This window comes from Erpetoichthys calabaricus, chromosome 10 (assembly GCF_900747795.2).
Source record: "Erpetoichthys calabaricus chromosome 10, fErpCal1.3, whole genome shotgun sequence".
NCBI lineage: Eukaryota > Metazoa > Chordata > Cladistia > Polypteriformes > Polypteridae > Erpetoichthys > Erpetoichthys calabaricus.
In genome coordinates, this window is record NC_041403.2 from 125,384,600 (window position 1) to 125,400,812 (window position 16,213).

The window sequence follows — 16,213 nt, forward strand, 5'->3', positions numbered from 1 at the left end:
CACGTTTGGAGGAAACCTGGCACCATCCCTACAGTGAAGCATGGTGGTGGCAGCATCATGCTGTAGGGATGTTTTTCAGCGGCAGGAACTGGGAGACTAGTCAGGATAAAGGGAAAGATGACTGCAGCAATGTACGAAAACATCCTGGATGAAAACCTGTTCCAGAGCGCTCTTGACCTCAGACGGGGGCGACGGTTCATCTTTCAGAAGGACAACGACCCTAAGCACACAGCCAGGATATCAAAGGAGTGGCTTCAGGACAACTCTCTGAATGTCCTTGAGTGGCCCAGACTTGAATCCGATTGAACATCTCTCGAGAGATCTTAAAATGGCTGTGCACCGACGCTTCCCATCCAACCTGATGGAGCTTGAGAGGTGCTGCAAAGAGGAATGGGCGAACCTGGCCAAGGATAGGTGTGCCAAGCTTGTGGCATCATATTCAAAAAGACTTGAGGCTGTAATTGCTGCCAAAGGTGCATCCATCAATTATGTTGTCTGTTTTTTTTTTTTTTTCAGAATTCACTCTCTTAATCTTCTTTATTTATTTATCTGGTTTGTACAATGCTATATACTGTATACGCTGCCGTTCTTTATTATATTCTGTAAGTGCCTTGAGCATGGGAAAGGTGCTGTATAAATAAAATGTATTATTATCGACAAAGTATTGAGCAAAGGCTGTGAATACTTATGTACATGTGATTTCTCAATTTTTTTATTTTTAATAAATTTGCAAAAACCTCAAACTTTTTTCACGTTGCCATTATGGGATGTTGTGTGTAGAATTCTGAGGAAAAAAATGAATTTAATCCATTTTGGAATAAGGCTGTAACATAAAATGTGGAAAAAGTGATGTGCTGTGAATACTTTCCGGATGCACTGTATATTTACACACAGAGTTAGTGAACAGTGGTTCAACAAAGGAAACAACACAAAAAATTGTAGTTTTGGCCAGCTTACATACTGTATCACTGCAATTATTCAACAACGCATCCATCTTATTAAGGTGAGATTAAATATCCATTCATTAAAGCACAGTAAACAAGGAAATACAAAGGAGTAGCATTTATGGTTCCAGTCCGGTAAGGAGTTGCTGTGATTGTGGAATCCAATCATACACAAAAAACTGATTCTCAACTTGAGAGCAGAGCCATTGATGGTTATCATTAAAGTAGTGCAGTTAATGGATAAGACTCTTGCATCTCAGCCAGCAAAGACAATGCTGGGCAGATCCTGTTGCTTATGATGTTGGCTGCCACTCCTAACATTAGAGATCTCCGTAAGAGGTGATTGTGGAGGCAAGTTCTGAAAATTTCACATTGCTGTTGTTTCAGAAGGAAGATTTTAGCATACAAGTTGGACATACTGTACAGTATAGGAGTGACTGTGGTTATATTGACATTACCATGCAGGGGTGACCATGGTTAAAATATAAAGTCCATTATTTTTACATCTGTGAACTGATTGGATGTTAAAGGAAAAATGGACAAACAATTGTGGATCATTCAAGTACAAATGATGATCTAATGTGGAAACAGGAGGTTGTGAACACAAACACAACAGCCAGTTTATGGTGCATAAACTTGTTAATCCATCTAAACCCAGCAGAGGTTTAGTGAACAGTGAAACATGGTGGAAAACATGTATAAGAAGGTGACCTTACCTGAATTCAATCTCAGTCTCCTAAATAAAATTTATTTCCATCATTAAATATCAGATATGCACCTTTGGTTTATGGAAACTTTTGGAAATGTTTGCTATGATTGTTACTTATCTGCACATTCAGTCTCAGTAGGCTAATTTAGATTCACTTATTAATGTATAACACACAAAGTTCTAAGTATTTAACCCATTCCTGATTTCTTCTATTTTAGCTCATTCATAGCACTTAATTGTTTCTGATCTGCAAACAAATTTAGCATAATAGAATGACAACCTGAATAAACACAATATACAATCTTTAAATGATCATTTGATTTATTGAAGGAGAAAGTTTATTAACTCCTCTATCACCCCTGTTAAAAAAGGAATGGCTCCCCTAAACATATTACTTGGTTGTGCCACTTGTACCAGCAACAACTACAATCAAATGCTTCCAGAAACAGGAGATCCGCATTTTGCATCGCTGTGGAATCAGCTTTGCCCACTCTTCTCTACAAAATAGTTTTAATTCAGACACGTTGTAGGGTTTTTGACAATAAACTGAACTTTTAAGGTCTCAACCTGACCCCTAAATATGGTTTATGTCAGGACATTTGACTTAGCCACTCCAACACCTCCGTTTTAATTGTTTTTTTCATTATCAGCCATTCAGAGGCAGACTTACACTTATGCTGTGGATTGTTGTCTTTCTGTATAACCCAATTGCACCTGAACTTCAGATCATGGACTGATGACTAGACATTCTTCTTCTGTACTTTGTAGCAGAAAGCTGAATTCATGCTTCCTTCATTTAGGACAGGTTGCACAGGCCCTGAAGCTGCCAAGAATCCTGATACCATCACACTACCACCATCATGTGGGCACGGTGTTTTTTCTGCATAAAGCTTTGTTACCTTTACACTAGATGTAATGGGATCCATGTCTTCCAATCTGTCCACAGAACAAAACGTTTTTGGGGTTAATCTTTTTTTTTTTAAATGTTAGATGAGCATTTATCTTCCTCTTATTTAGCAGTGGCTTTCACCTTGCAAATTTCCAGTGGATGTCATTTTAGCCCATTGTTCATTTAAAAGCTGTGTATCGTGTCCATGTAGTTAAAATGTGTTATACCGGTAAAGGGTGCGTTAACATGCATTGCCTGATAGACTGTATACAGTACTCCACAATTTAATTATATTTAATTTACTATGAATATTGATACAGGAAATTTCACAGAGAAGCTGAATGGAGTGTCACTAGAATTTTTGTTTATTTTAAAGCTTTATGTCACTTAAGAGCATTTGTTGAAAGTCAACAGTTAGTGGATTCTTGTCACAAGAGAGCTGAAAGAGAATTATTAAAAGAGGCATATGAGTCAACAAAGTATTTGTTTGTACCAAAAAAGCCACATTGAAACACAGGTAAAGTGCCTTGTGCCAAGAAGAAAGCCCAGTGTTGATGTTAAGCCAAAATGATGAATAGAAAATGGCAAGGAGATTTGTGGACAAAATTAACTGGAAGAGGTGGTTGCATAGAGGTAAAGCACCTTTTATCAAGTGGTACACAAAAAAGTAGGTTGTTGACATGACCTTTATGACAAACCTATCAGTTGTGATAACTGCTGCACGGACTCAGGAGGACTTTGTTTCTCAATTCCCACAAAGTTAGCTCCAACCTCTGTGTACAGACAGAAGAGTTTCTTTGTTTTAATTCTTTGTTAACAGAACTAGTAGTGCACCACTTTTTTTTAGAAGTAGTGGGTGGAATTATTGAAGAAGGGGTAAAAGCATTTTGTAATCTTTGATTTGAATCACAAAACACCATTATCTGTAATCCGGGCCACTTTCACAATGAAAAAGTAAGAGTAAAAGTTGTATTTGCAGACATTTGGGCACCCTGTTAAGTCACATCTAACTAACGCCTCCTTTGGGAAGTTCAGAGCTTGCAAATATGTTTTGTAGCCAGCTAGGAGTTTTTTAATTCTTATTTTAGATTTTTCCCCCATTCTTTCTTTAGTGCATGCTCCTGACCTATCTCTTTCTTGCTGATCACTTCCAGCTGTGACATAAAGTATTCTTGGGCTGTTTTGTATGCACAACATATTTAAGATCCACCCACAGATTTTTCAATAATGTTCAGGTCAGGGGACTGCAAGGGTGAGCCATTCCAAATCCACCTTTCACTTGTGCTTCTTGAGGTACTTCCTATTAAATTTTAATGTGTGTTTTAGATTGTTGCCATCCTTTTTCAGCACCAGTCTTCCTGACTAATTGACATTCTCTTCAAGGAGTTATTAATAGCTGGTGGAAATCATTCTTTTCTGTACTCATACAATGTTTCCTGTGCCACTAGCTGCTACACATCACCAAAGCAAAATAGACCCACCCCTGTACACATCACCAAAGCAAAATAGACCCACCCCTGTACTTATCAGTTGGCAAGGTGTACTTTTCATCAAATACTGTTGCTTTTTTCGCCAAGTATATCTACAGTGCATCTGGAAAGTATTCACAGCGCATCACTTTTTCCACATTTTGTTATGTTACAGCCTTATTCCAAAATGGATTAAATTCATTTTATTCCTCAGAACTCTACACACAACACCCCATAATGACAATGTGAAAAAAGTTTACTTGAGATTTTTGCAAATTTATTAAAAATAAAAAAATTGAGAAAGCACATGTACATAAGTATTCTCAGCCTTTGCCATGAAGCTCAAAATCGAGCTCAGGTGCATCCTGTTTCCCCTGATCATCCTTGAGATGTTTCTGCAGCTTAATTGGAGTCCATCTGTGGTAAATTCAGTTGATTGGACATGATTTGGAAAGGCACACACCTGTCTATATAAGGTCCCACAGTTGACAGTTCATGTCAGAGCACAAACCAAGCATGAAGTCAAAGGAATTGTCTGTAGACCTCCGAGACAGGATTGTCTCGAGGCACAAATCTGGGGAAGGTTACAGAAAAATTTCTGCTGCTTTGAAGGTCCCAATGAGCACAGTGGCCTCCATCATCCGTAAGTGGAAGAAGTTCGAAACCACCAGGACTCTTCCTAGAGCTGGCCGGCCATCTAAACTGAGCGATCGGGGGAGTAGGGCCTTAGTCAGGGAGGTGACCAAGAACCCGACGGTCACTCTGTCAGAGCTCCAGAGGTCCTCTGTGGAGAGAGGAGAACCTTCCAGAAGGACAACCATCTCTGCAGCAATCCACCAATCAGGCCTGTATGGTAGAGTGGCCAGACGGAAGCCACTCCTTAGTAAAAGGCACATGGCAGCCTGCCAGGAGTTTGCCAAAAGGCACCTGAAGGACTCTCAGACCATGAGAAAGAAAATTCTCTGGTTTGATGAGACAAAGATTGAACTCTTTGGTGTGAATGCCAGGCGTCACGTTTGGAGGAAATCAGGCACCGCTCATCACCAGGCCAATACCATCCCTACAGTGAAGCATGGTGGTGGCAGCATCATGCTGTGCGGATGTTTTTCAGCGGCAGGGACTGGGAGACTAGTCAGGATAAAGGGAAAGATGACTGCAGCAATGTACAGAGACATCCTGGATGAAAACCTGCTCCAGAGCGCTTTTAACCTCAGACTGGGGCGACGGGTCATCTTTCAGCAGGACAACGACCCTAAGCACACAGCCAAGATATCAAAGGAGTGGCTTCAGGACAACTCTGTGAATGTCCTTGAGTGGCCCAGCCAGAGCCCAGACTTGAATCCGATTGAACATCTCTGGAGATATCTTAAAATGGCTGTGCACCGACGCTTCCTATCCAACCTGATGGAGCTTGAGTGGTGCTGCAAAGAGGAATGGGCGAAACTGGCCAAGGATAGGTGTGCCAAGCTTGTGGCATCATATTCAAAAAGACCTGAGGCTGTAATTGCTGCCAAAGGTGCATCGACAAAGTATTGAGCAAAGGCTGTGAATACTTATGTACATGTGATTTCTCAGTTTTTTTATTTTTAATAAATTTGCAAAAACCTCAAGTAAACTTTTTTCACATTGTCATTATGGGGTGTTGTGTGTAGAATTCTGAGGAAAAAAATTAATTGAAACCATTTTGGAATAAGGCTGTAACATAACAAAATGTGGAAAAAGTGATGCGCTGTGAATACTTTCCAGATGCACTGTAACTCTCACTAAAGTGCAATTTACATGAAAGCACTCTATTGACCATTCCATACCAATTTTTTATGGCATTCATTGAAAGCATGCTAACTGCTATGGACTAGTTTTACAGCATATCTGTTTAGTCAAAATATAAACTATAACATGTTTGGCCAACTGAATGGATTCTAAGTAAGCTGCACTTTGGGACATTTACACATCTTGAGGCAATTTGTGTGTTACTGTAATATCTATGGCAATAATACAAATACAAATTCCAACAACTAAGATGAGTGGTAATGAGGTTCAGTTAATTCATTCACTACTTAATATAGTCAATAGTTATTATTTACTCTTCTGCTAATGTTAATTTGTTCCAAATTATGGTGAAGTAAAAGCAACTGGCACTACAGAGACTGTCATAACATTCAAGAAAGAAAGAAAGAACAATTATTAAATATACTGCTCAAATAAATAAATAAAGGGAACACTTAATCATCACAGTCTAACACCAAGTCAATTAAGCTTCACAGATATCATTAGTCTGTCCAGTTAGGAAGCATAAGCAATAGTGAATTGACTTCTCCTACTTTGGTGCAAATGAAAGTGACAACAAGGTGCACTGGAGAGGCAACAGCAAGACAACCCCGAAACAGGAATGGATTTAAAGGTGGTGGCCACAGACACTTTTTCTCTCCTTATCCTTCTCTTGTTTTGCTAATGTCCTTGGGCCTCATGTATAAACGGTGCATATGCCCAAAAATGTTACGTTAGGCTTGTTCACTTCGAGATGTATAAAAACTACACCTGGCTTAAAGTCACGCACATTTTCACGGTAGCCCCGTTCCTTGTATACACACATTTCTGTTCAGTTTTGCAAACTGGCAGCAGTCAGCATCAAAGCACTGCTGTTTTTGTGTCATTTACCTCTCTTTTTCATATTTGCATCAATGACGTGGGATTTAACAAATACACCGAAATTAATTGAATATTGTTTATAAATTTAAATCACTTTATTGTAATCATTCTGTAACAATATAATGGTCATGTAATGGCTATTCCAACTACCATAGCTGCTTTAGCGTTATTAGAAGACATTGCAGGTCATTTTTTCCAACTAGTGCGGACAAAGGCAAGCAGTTCTTTAAAAGACAGGTTAATCATCTCAAATATCCATGAAGAGAATCGATGTGTTGTGTCGCTTGGCGCCGAAGCTACACGATAAAGGCGCCTTCAGAGAATGAATTTGTTGATGTAAATAGAAGGCATTTCCACTCTATTAATGTGCTTCTGTAACGTCCTACATAATGTGCCACACAATCGTAGCTTGCCTGTACCTGAAGATATGTGGTATGATGAACCTGACCCTTACTTGCCAAATGATCAGCCAAAATCAGACTGCGTTACAACTTCGTTTGAATGTAATTTGTAGATTGTAAAAAAAGGTAATCAGATGCAGCATTTATTTTTCAATCGATTCATTCAAATTGTGGTCAATATCACTTAGTACAGCCCTTATATTCCTTAGGCTATTGGCCACATCTCTTACAACATCCACTATTACATTTTGTGACCCCAGAAAAGCGTCCGCACACAGCCAGATGGTCGCCCGGGGATTTCCGGGGCTGAGGTGTGCGTGCAGCCAGCGTCTGAAGTGCTAGGCACTGAAGTACCATCAACGCATGGAGTCACGTCATCGGCACGGGGGTTGACGTTTATAATATTATATAAAACAGAATAAACAGACCGTGGGCTGCGACTCGCTTTTTCACGTCGACTTTGATATCTGACCGCTTCTTTTTTATTTCGGGAACTGTGCGACTTTCCGAACTTGAACTTTCGTGCATTTCCACCACGCTGTTTCACTCCATAACTTCCTTTTCTTGCTTATACTGCTGCTTAAACCAACAAATGGCACATTTTTCCTTGCCTCCACTTCACATTTGCTGAAATTCTATTTTCCACTTGATTTTACCATCGTCTTTTAACAATAAACCGAATGGAAGTAGGATATGTATGTCTATTTGCATATTAAAATATGCGTAATTCTGGGAGGAGTCGGGGTATGGCTGTAGGCATGTGCACGTGCGTTACATTTCATGTTCATTGGGATTTATAAAGGGGAATTGCGTGGATTTTTTTGTGTGTATGCCGTGTTTTAATGTGAATTCCATGAACGGCTTTATATATGGGGCCCCTTGTCATTACTTTTAGTATGAGGAAGTTCCTACAGCCGATTCAGGTTGCACAGGTAGTCTAGTTCCTCAAGGATGATTAATCCATCCATCCAGAGTCACAGGGGCCTGCTGGAGCTAACCCAGCCAACACAGGGTGCAAGGCAGGAAACAAACCCTGGGCAGGGCGCCAGCACACTGCAGGGCACACACACACACACCAAGCACACACTAGGGACAATTTAGAATCGCCAATCCACCTGACCTGCATGTCTTTGGACTGTGGGAAACAGAATGGTCAAACTATTCCAAATACCATAACTGCTTTAGCGTTCTTCTTCTTTCAGCTGCTCTCATTAGGGGTTGCCACATCGGATTATCTTTTTCCATATTACTCTCACTGCACCACTCGGAGTATTTATATCACTGTATCTGAGTGTGAATCATACATGGATTTGGAAAAGGCATTCGACAGTGTCCCTCTGGGAATCCTGTGGGGGGTGCTCCAGGAGTATGGGGTACCGGACCCTCTGATAAGGGCTGTTCGGTCCCTGTACAACCAGTGTCAGAGCTTGGTCTGCATTGCTGGCAGTAAGTCAAACCCATTTCCGGTGAGAGTTGGACTCCATCAGGGCTGCCCTTCGTCACCGATTAATCTGCTGCCCCCGCGACCCGATCTCGGATAAGCGGAATGGAATAGATGGATGGATGGATGAAGTTTATGTCAACAAGAAAAACATAGCGCAAAGCAAATATTATTAACTTCCATCACAAAATGTGCAAGAAACAAAATATTATTATTAGCATGTTCAGACAAGAAACTTACGATTTAAATCAAAGACCCCAACTAACTGGGAAATGTAAGAATCAGCAGTAGCATACCTGTGACGTATCAGTTTGTCGAGTATTTTTAACTTCATTATTCACAATACAGTGAATCCAGGAAGTTTTATTTCTACATTAAATTAACAAGGGGAAAATACTTGTAGGCGGCACGGTGGCACAGTGAGTAGCGCTGCTGCCTCGCAGTTGGGAGACCTGGGGACCTGGGTTCGCTTCCTGGGTCCTCCCTGCGTGGAGTTTGCATGTTCTCCCCGTGTCTGTGTGGGTTTCCTCCGGGTGCTCCGGTTTCCTCCCACAGTCCAAAGACATGCAGGTTAGGTGGATTGGCGATTCTAAAATTGGCCCTAGTGTGTGCTTGGTGTGTGGGTGTGTTTGTGTGTGTGTCCTGCGGTGGGTTGGCACCCTGCCCGGGATTGGTTCCTGCCTTGTGCCCTGTGTTGGCTGGGATTGGCTCCAGCAGACCCCCGTGACCCTGTAGTTAGGAATATAGCGAGTTGGAAAATGGATGGATGGATGGAAAATACTTGTAAAAATATCCATGATGAAATTAACAGGTCTGCTAATGAATATTTATCCTCCCTCTATCCTGTCGATGTTATATTCGTATAAATATGCTCAAGGAGCCAGCCACAAACCATGGGGGTATTTTCCGTACGACGCTTAAATCATCCGAGATCAGATGCCTCTTCTTGGATGAGTTAATGCCAGTGAAACTCATCTGGCATAAGTTGGTTTTTCAAATGCAGCTGTGTAGTAGATTAGTCTAGCTGGATCCAATCATCCGAGATGATTGCGTGCGCCTGCACTGATTGAAAAGCCCATATATATTGAGTCTAGAAAACATGATCAGCAAGTCTTTGATAGGCTGCAACAAAATGACGAAAGAACGGTCGTATTTTTTCACACAAGCGGAGCAGGACCTTTTACTCGAAGGATATGAAGAATTTCAAGATTTAATATGCACAAGGGGTAACACTGCAAAAGCATCCCAAACCAGAAAAGACGGCTGGCAAAAAGTGGCCGACAAATTAAACGCGTAAGTAGTGTGCATTGTACTTACTGAATGCAGCGTTTCATTTCCAATGTGTCACATTAATTATTATTTAATATGTCATGATTCCAGATCAAACGTGAGCACAAGGAGAACATGGGAACAGGTTAAAGTGAAGTACAAGAATATACTTCAAGCTGGTAAATATTGGTATATAACTATTTAAAGAATTGTTGACATAAAGAATCATATATAATATAAAAAACATTAATTTTAAAGCTAATAAGAAGGCAGACAAGCAAAAAACAGGTGAAGGTCCACGCGGTCCAGACCTAACACCTGCAGAAGAGTTGGCTCTCCAGCAAAATGCTCATCGCCCTGTTTCTGAGGGCATTCCAGGGGGAAGTTCCTCCTCAGAACCAGTGGCAGGATGCAATGGTCACTTCATTTCAGGTAAAGGATGGTCATTGCATATATTTGTCCTCAATGTGTGCCATAGGTATGTTCCATATAGCCCTCTTTTTTTTGTTGGGTCAGTTGCAGGGAATGTCATATCCCTAGAACCTGTGTCTGACCAACGAGACATTGATGAAGGTCAAATATTTGATGAAGACACTGTGTCTAATTATTCATCAGGAGGAGAGGTAAATTTTCCAAATAATGTTTGAACAAACTCCACTCTGATCAGTCCCATGTGCTAATTGTGTGTGGCAGGTGGCCGGGTGTGGTCATCAGCCGCCTGCCTATTTAACGAGCCGCCTCCCTTCAATCAAGGCTGGAGTCGGGTGAGGAGGAGGAGGAGGAGGAGGAGGAGGAGGAGGAGGCGGCGGCGGCGGAGGCGGAGGCGGAGGCAAGGAGAGGCCTGGAGAGACAAAGAGTGAAGAGAAAGAGAGAGAGGTGGCTAAGTGAAGCCTGGACTTTTGGGAGACTGTTGGGGTTTGTGTGTGGCGGTGCACTTAAGACTTTTGTATATAATATAGTGTAAATAAACATGTGGTGATGGATGTAAATGTGTCTGCCTGTCTGTGTCCGGGCCATACTATTTCACATGTGATATAACTGTTTTGCAGGAGCCTGTAGCTAGCACACATGTATGTCCCTTTTTGAACAAAGTCCACATCAAAACAAGGAGATGGTGCGGTTGGTTGAGCCATTTGTTGTACTTAATACAAAATGATTCAAAATGATATATTGTGTATACAATATAGAGGAAAAAATGCATTTGTAATTGTGTATTTATTTGTAGGAAAATGTGAGGGCTCTATACAAGAGATATCTTTAACAGAAAATCGCATACAGAAAACTAAAAATGAGAAAAATACAGCAGGACATGGAACTTCATGAACTGAGGACAATCAAAATGAAGCTGCAGATATAAAAATACTACAAAAACAATTGGTAACAAAATTCTCTTATCTGTTTCCCATATGTATATAAGTATGCATAAGTGTATCCTTAATCATGTTCTCCTCCTTACAGGCTGAAGGACCGTAATATGCAATAAACTTTTGTGTGAAACCACTGTTGTCTTTTTTTCATTGAAAATATTGGGCCACAATTCTGTCTCTGGCAGCTCTGCCACTGGTTTGCTCAAGGTGCACTGGGTCAAGGTCATCATCAGGCTGCACCAAAACCTCAGCGACTCTCTTTTCTGATGGTCACTATGTTGTGTAAGATAGAGCACGCAACAATTATATCACATGCTCTGTCAGGTGCAACCCTCTTGAAATGGAAATCTCTACTTAAGGTGGCCAAGGGTCATTTCAATTTGTGCCCTTGTCCTAGACAGAGCTGCATTATATTGAGTTTGTGGCCCAGGGTTGAGGTTAGGAAATGGGGTCATTAGAAAATGCCTACAGGCATGTCCCCTGTCTTCAAGCAGGATTCCATCATGATGACCTGTGGAATATGTAAAAATTGTGAATACAATACACACATCACCATGATTTATAATTAGATTATTACCTTGTTCAAATGTCTGATACAGGTGTGACTCCTTAAAAATTCTTGAGTCATGAACAGACCCTGGCCATTTAGCCTCCACATTTGTTACAAGGTAGGATGCATCACATATCATCTGAGAAGTTATAGCATGTAGATCAAACAATTTTACTGTATGTCAATATGCCTATTGGCTATTTTCAGCTTACAGAAAGTTACATTACCTGCACGTTAATACTGTGGAAGCCTTTTCTGTTTATGTAATCTGGCTCATTTGGACCTGATATGGCCTTTATTCCAATCTGCGTACAATCCAGTGCCCCAATCACATTTGGAAATCCTGGGTAATGAGAATGTTAGGCTGATTGTGAGATTCTTTATGGCAGAGGTTCCCAAACTTTTAGACGTCAAGTACCACCTGAGGTTAATTGAGTTGCGTTGCATACCACCCGAATTTTTAACAAAAAATTAAAAAGCAAGTACTGCAATGAATGATTAATTCTTAATTAGGTAATATACAGCAAATTCACGACACTGACTACAACCGCCCCGAAATCTGAATAAAAATTAAAAGAATTGGAAGAAATTATCCATCCATCCATTTTCCAACCCGCTGAATCCGAACACCTATGCATAAAATTAATGAAAAAAATTGCACATGTACATAAATTGATAAATTCCGCCCCGAAACTAAATCCTGCCTTCGGCCTGTATGTGACGCAGTTACCAAAGACAAAATGGTATCGGCTTTGTGCTTAGATCTAGTGACTTCGATGCGATACAGCGGCAGACTCAGGGCCGGATTTTCCTATAGGCTAACTAGGCTTCAGCCTAGGGCCTCAAGATCAAGAGGGGCCTACATTCAAATTGTTAGCAAAATTTTATTCTCTCTCATGTAATTTACAAACTTAAAAATGGAAGGTGAAAGGGCCTCATAAGTGGAATAGCCTAGGGCCTCTTTTCATATAAATCCGGCCCTGGCGGCAGTGCATGTATAACAAACACGAGCGGTTTCTGTGAGGCAGAGTTACCGAAGACTAAATAGTGTCGGCGTTGTGCTTTCATCTAATGACCAAAAGCTCAAACAGTGAAGAAGTTGACTTCCGCGAAACGGAATTATGGTAGCGTTAAATGAACTAAATACTGATTCGAATAATAGGTTTTATTTATTCAGATGACGAAATTTCACACCACACTAAATTTGGAAATCCACGTATTATTGTATTTAAACAGTTTCATTGGTTTTTGCTCACAACAGGCTTGTCATAAAAGGTTTTGCACAGACAAATTAAATTTCAGGGACCGCGATGCGTACCACCTGAAAAGGCTCCACAGTTTGGGAACCGCTGCTTATGGAACTGTGGGTGTTTTTGCCGGTGTATTACCTACCTGCAATGGCATGAAACGCCTCTTTTATTGTCTACACACGCAGGTGTCCAGGAAACACTATGAAAACCCGAAGGAAATATTTCAGTGCCAAACAGACTTTACGAATTGCCTGGCAAACTGCACTTTTTAGATAGATTTTCCGCATCGCCTACAGTATATAAAAAAGTGCCGCCCGCAAAAAACCTCAAAGCAATGCATACGTTATGTGTGGTTGTGAGATCCCGACTTCAACTTCGAATATAAGGTGCTAATAAATCTTTGAGGTACAATATTCCCCCTCGGCTAAAGCGGTATCTTTCGAAAAGAAATTCCTCTGGGAGTAATAAAGGATCTTGCCGATCACGCAAAACCATCTCTATGAAATTCTCTTCTTATAATTTGCGCACCGATATCAATTGGTCGCTCATTCATGAACGGCGATGCCATGACTAAATTAATTCCATGCACGGACACTGATTAAGTGTGTGAGCTAATCCTTGTTTACATAGAACAAACCATTTGGATGTGCTGCTATGACAACACATAAAGCAAGAGTAAAAACCGACAGATCCAGGATCATGCCAAATCGTCAACAATTAGATCCGGCTACATGAGTAATCCATCCATCCATCCATCCATCCTCTTCCGCTTATCCGAGGTCGGGTCGCGGGGGCAGCAGCTTGAGCAGAGATGCCCAGACTTCCCTCTCCCCGGCCACTTCTTCTAGCTCTTACGGGAGAATCCCGAGGCGTTCCCAGGCCAGCCGGGAGACATAGTCCCTCCAGCGTGTCCTGGGTCTTCCCCGGGGCCTCCTCCTGGTTGGACGTGCCCAGAACACCTCACCAGGGAGGCGTCCAGGAGGCATCCTGATCAGATGCCCGAGCCACCTCATCTGACTCCTCTCGATGCGGAGGAGCAGCGGCTCTATTCTGAGCCCCTCCCGGATGACGAGTAATCCACGAACAAAAAAATACCCCCCACGTCTTTCCAATGTCCTACTATTTTGGTAATCTGTTTCAATTTGGCAACGCCTCCAGAGGGTCATGGTGACGTCGTGGCTATTGATTGGTTCCTGTGTGTGTCGTCACACGCGCGACACGAATGTAGTCGAAGTAGTGTTGATGTCGGCGCCATTTTTAAACACTTACGTCAGCTGTGCTGATCAATTTTGATGTTATTTCCTACAGTATGGAATCACAGGTTCACTGGAGTCCAGAAGAAGTGCAAGCGCTTATTACAGTTTGGGCCGACGACAACGTACAGCGTGACTTAGAAACGTCCGTCCGCAATGAGAAAGTGTATAGAGAAATCTCCAAGAAGCTGCAGGAGATGGGCGTTGTGCGCAGCGTCAAGCAGTGTCGAGAGAAAATAAAGAAACTGAAACAAGAGTACAGAAAGATAAAAGACAGTAATAATAACAACAACAGCAATAATAATAATAACAACGGGAACAGCTCTGAACGCAAATCCGCCAGCTGGTACAACGCTATGGACGCTGTTCTCCGACAAAGATCAGGAAGTTCAGGCGGCAGCCTGCTGGATTCGGCTACAGTTTTGGAAGCAATGAGTGGGGACGCGGACAGCTGCAAGTTTACGTTTCTGTGCAAAATGCAGTCACAGGTACATTGGACAGCAGACGAAGTCCAGGCACTTCTTGCAGTTTGGGCCGATGACAATGTCCAGCGCGATTTGGAAACTAACGTTCGCAACGAGAAAGTATACAGAGAAATAGCAAAGAAGTTGGAAGACATGGGCATTGTGCGAACTGTAAAGCAGTGTCGAGAAAAAATTAAAAAGCTGAAACAAGAGTATAAAAAAATTAAAGAGTATAACAGAAGAAGTGGCACTGAACGCAAGTCTGCCAGCTGGTACAGCGCCATGGACTCCGTTTTAGGGCAAAGGCAAGTAAGTTCAAACGGGAGCACACTGGATTCGACTACAGTGTTTGAGTCGATCAGTGGGGATACGGAAACATGTAAGTTTGCTGATAAAACTAATGTACTTTCTGACATGTTTATGTAGATACAGTGTGTATGTTCTATTTTTGTATTTAACGTATGCGTATTCACAAGTGTGGGCGTATTTGAGGTCTGTCACGAAACCATCCATCCATCCATCCATCCATTTCCCAACCCGCTGAATCCGAACACAGGGTCACGGGGGTCTGCTGGAGCCAATCCCAGCCAACACAGGGCACAAGGCAGGAAACAATCCTGGGCAGGGTGCCAACCCACCGCAGGACACACACAAACACACCCACACACCAAGCACACACTAGGGTCAAGTTAGAATCGCCAATCCACCTAACCTGCATGTCTTTGGACTGTGGGAGGAAACCGGAGCGCCCGGAGGAAACCCACGCAGACAGGGGAGAACACGCAAACTCCACGCAGGGAGGACCCGGGAAACGAACCCAGGTCCCCAGATCTCCCAACTGCGAGGCAGCAGCGCTACCCACTGCGCCACCGTGCCGCCCACCTGTCACGAAACCTGACTCCAAAAGATCAGATCGATTGGGTCATGTGGTGTGGACAGATCTTTTCCAAGAACACTTACAGTGATTGAAAAACCGACCTGTCGTAAAAACAATCTTAACTATCATTTTACTTGCGTAATAGACATCGTGTTTGTTTTCAATGTGTGTATATTTACAGCGGGGAAAAGAAGTATTGAACGCGTCGTTTTTCTCAGTAAATATTTCTAATTTCTAATGGGGCTATTGGCAGGAAATTTACACCAGATGTCGGCAACAACCCAAGTAATCCACGCATATAATGAAATCAAAACAAATCACTCCATAAATTGCGTTATGTGTAATATGGTGGAAAGTCACAGGGGAAAAGTATTGAACACATGAAGAAAAAGATGTGCAAAAAGGCATAAAAAGCCAAGAAACCAGCTGAAATCCATCAATATTTAGAAAGCAATCCTGCACCCTACTGTATGTGTGTATCTATATGTACACTACCACTTAAAATTTTGGACACACCCAGAAATGTTCATGCTGTTGATAGAAATTGATACTTTATGAAGAATCCATCGAACTGATTTAAAGTTACAGCCAGTGCATTACTAGTGTTGCCGATTGCTATTTCTGCTTGAAATTACAGATTTTTTATTTTTTATTCACATATGATTTAAACACCTGTAATGT

The 16,213-nt window shown here is 41.7% G+C and overlaps 1 protein-coding gene across 1 annotated transcript in view; it reads left to right on the top strand.

Annotated features, from left to right (window-relative positions):
* The first annotated feature begins 14,165 nt into the window (after positions 1-14,165).
* Positions 14,166-16,213, top strand: part of LOC114659413 (zinc finger and SCAN domain-containing protein 29-like) — a 36,618-nt gene continuing 34,570 nt past the window's right edge. The window contains exon 1 of the mRNA XM_028811888.2: positions 14,166-15,034. Coding sequence (XP_028667721.1) covers positions 14,248-15,034 — 787 coding nt within the window. The 5' untranslated portion in view covers positions 14,166-14,247. The remainder of the gene's footprint in view (positions 15,035-16,213) is intronic.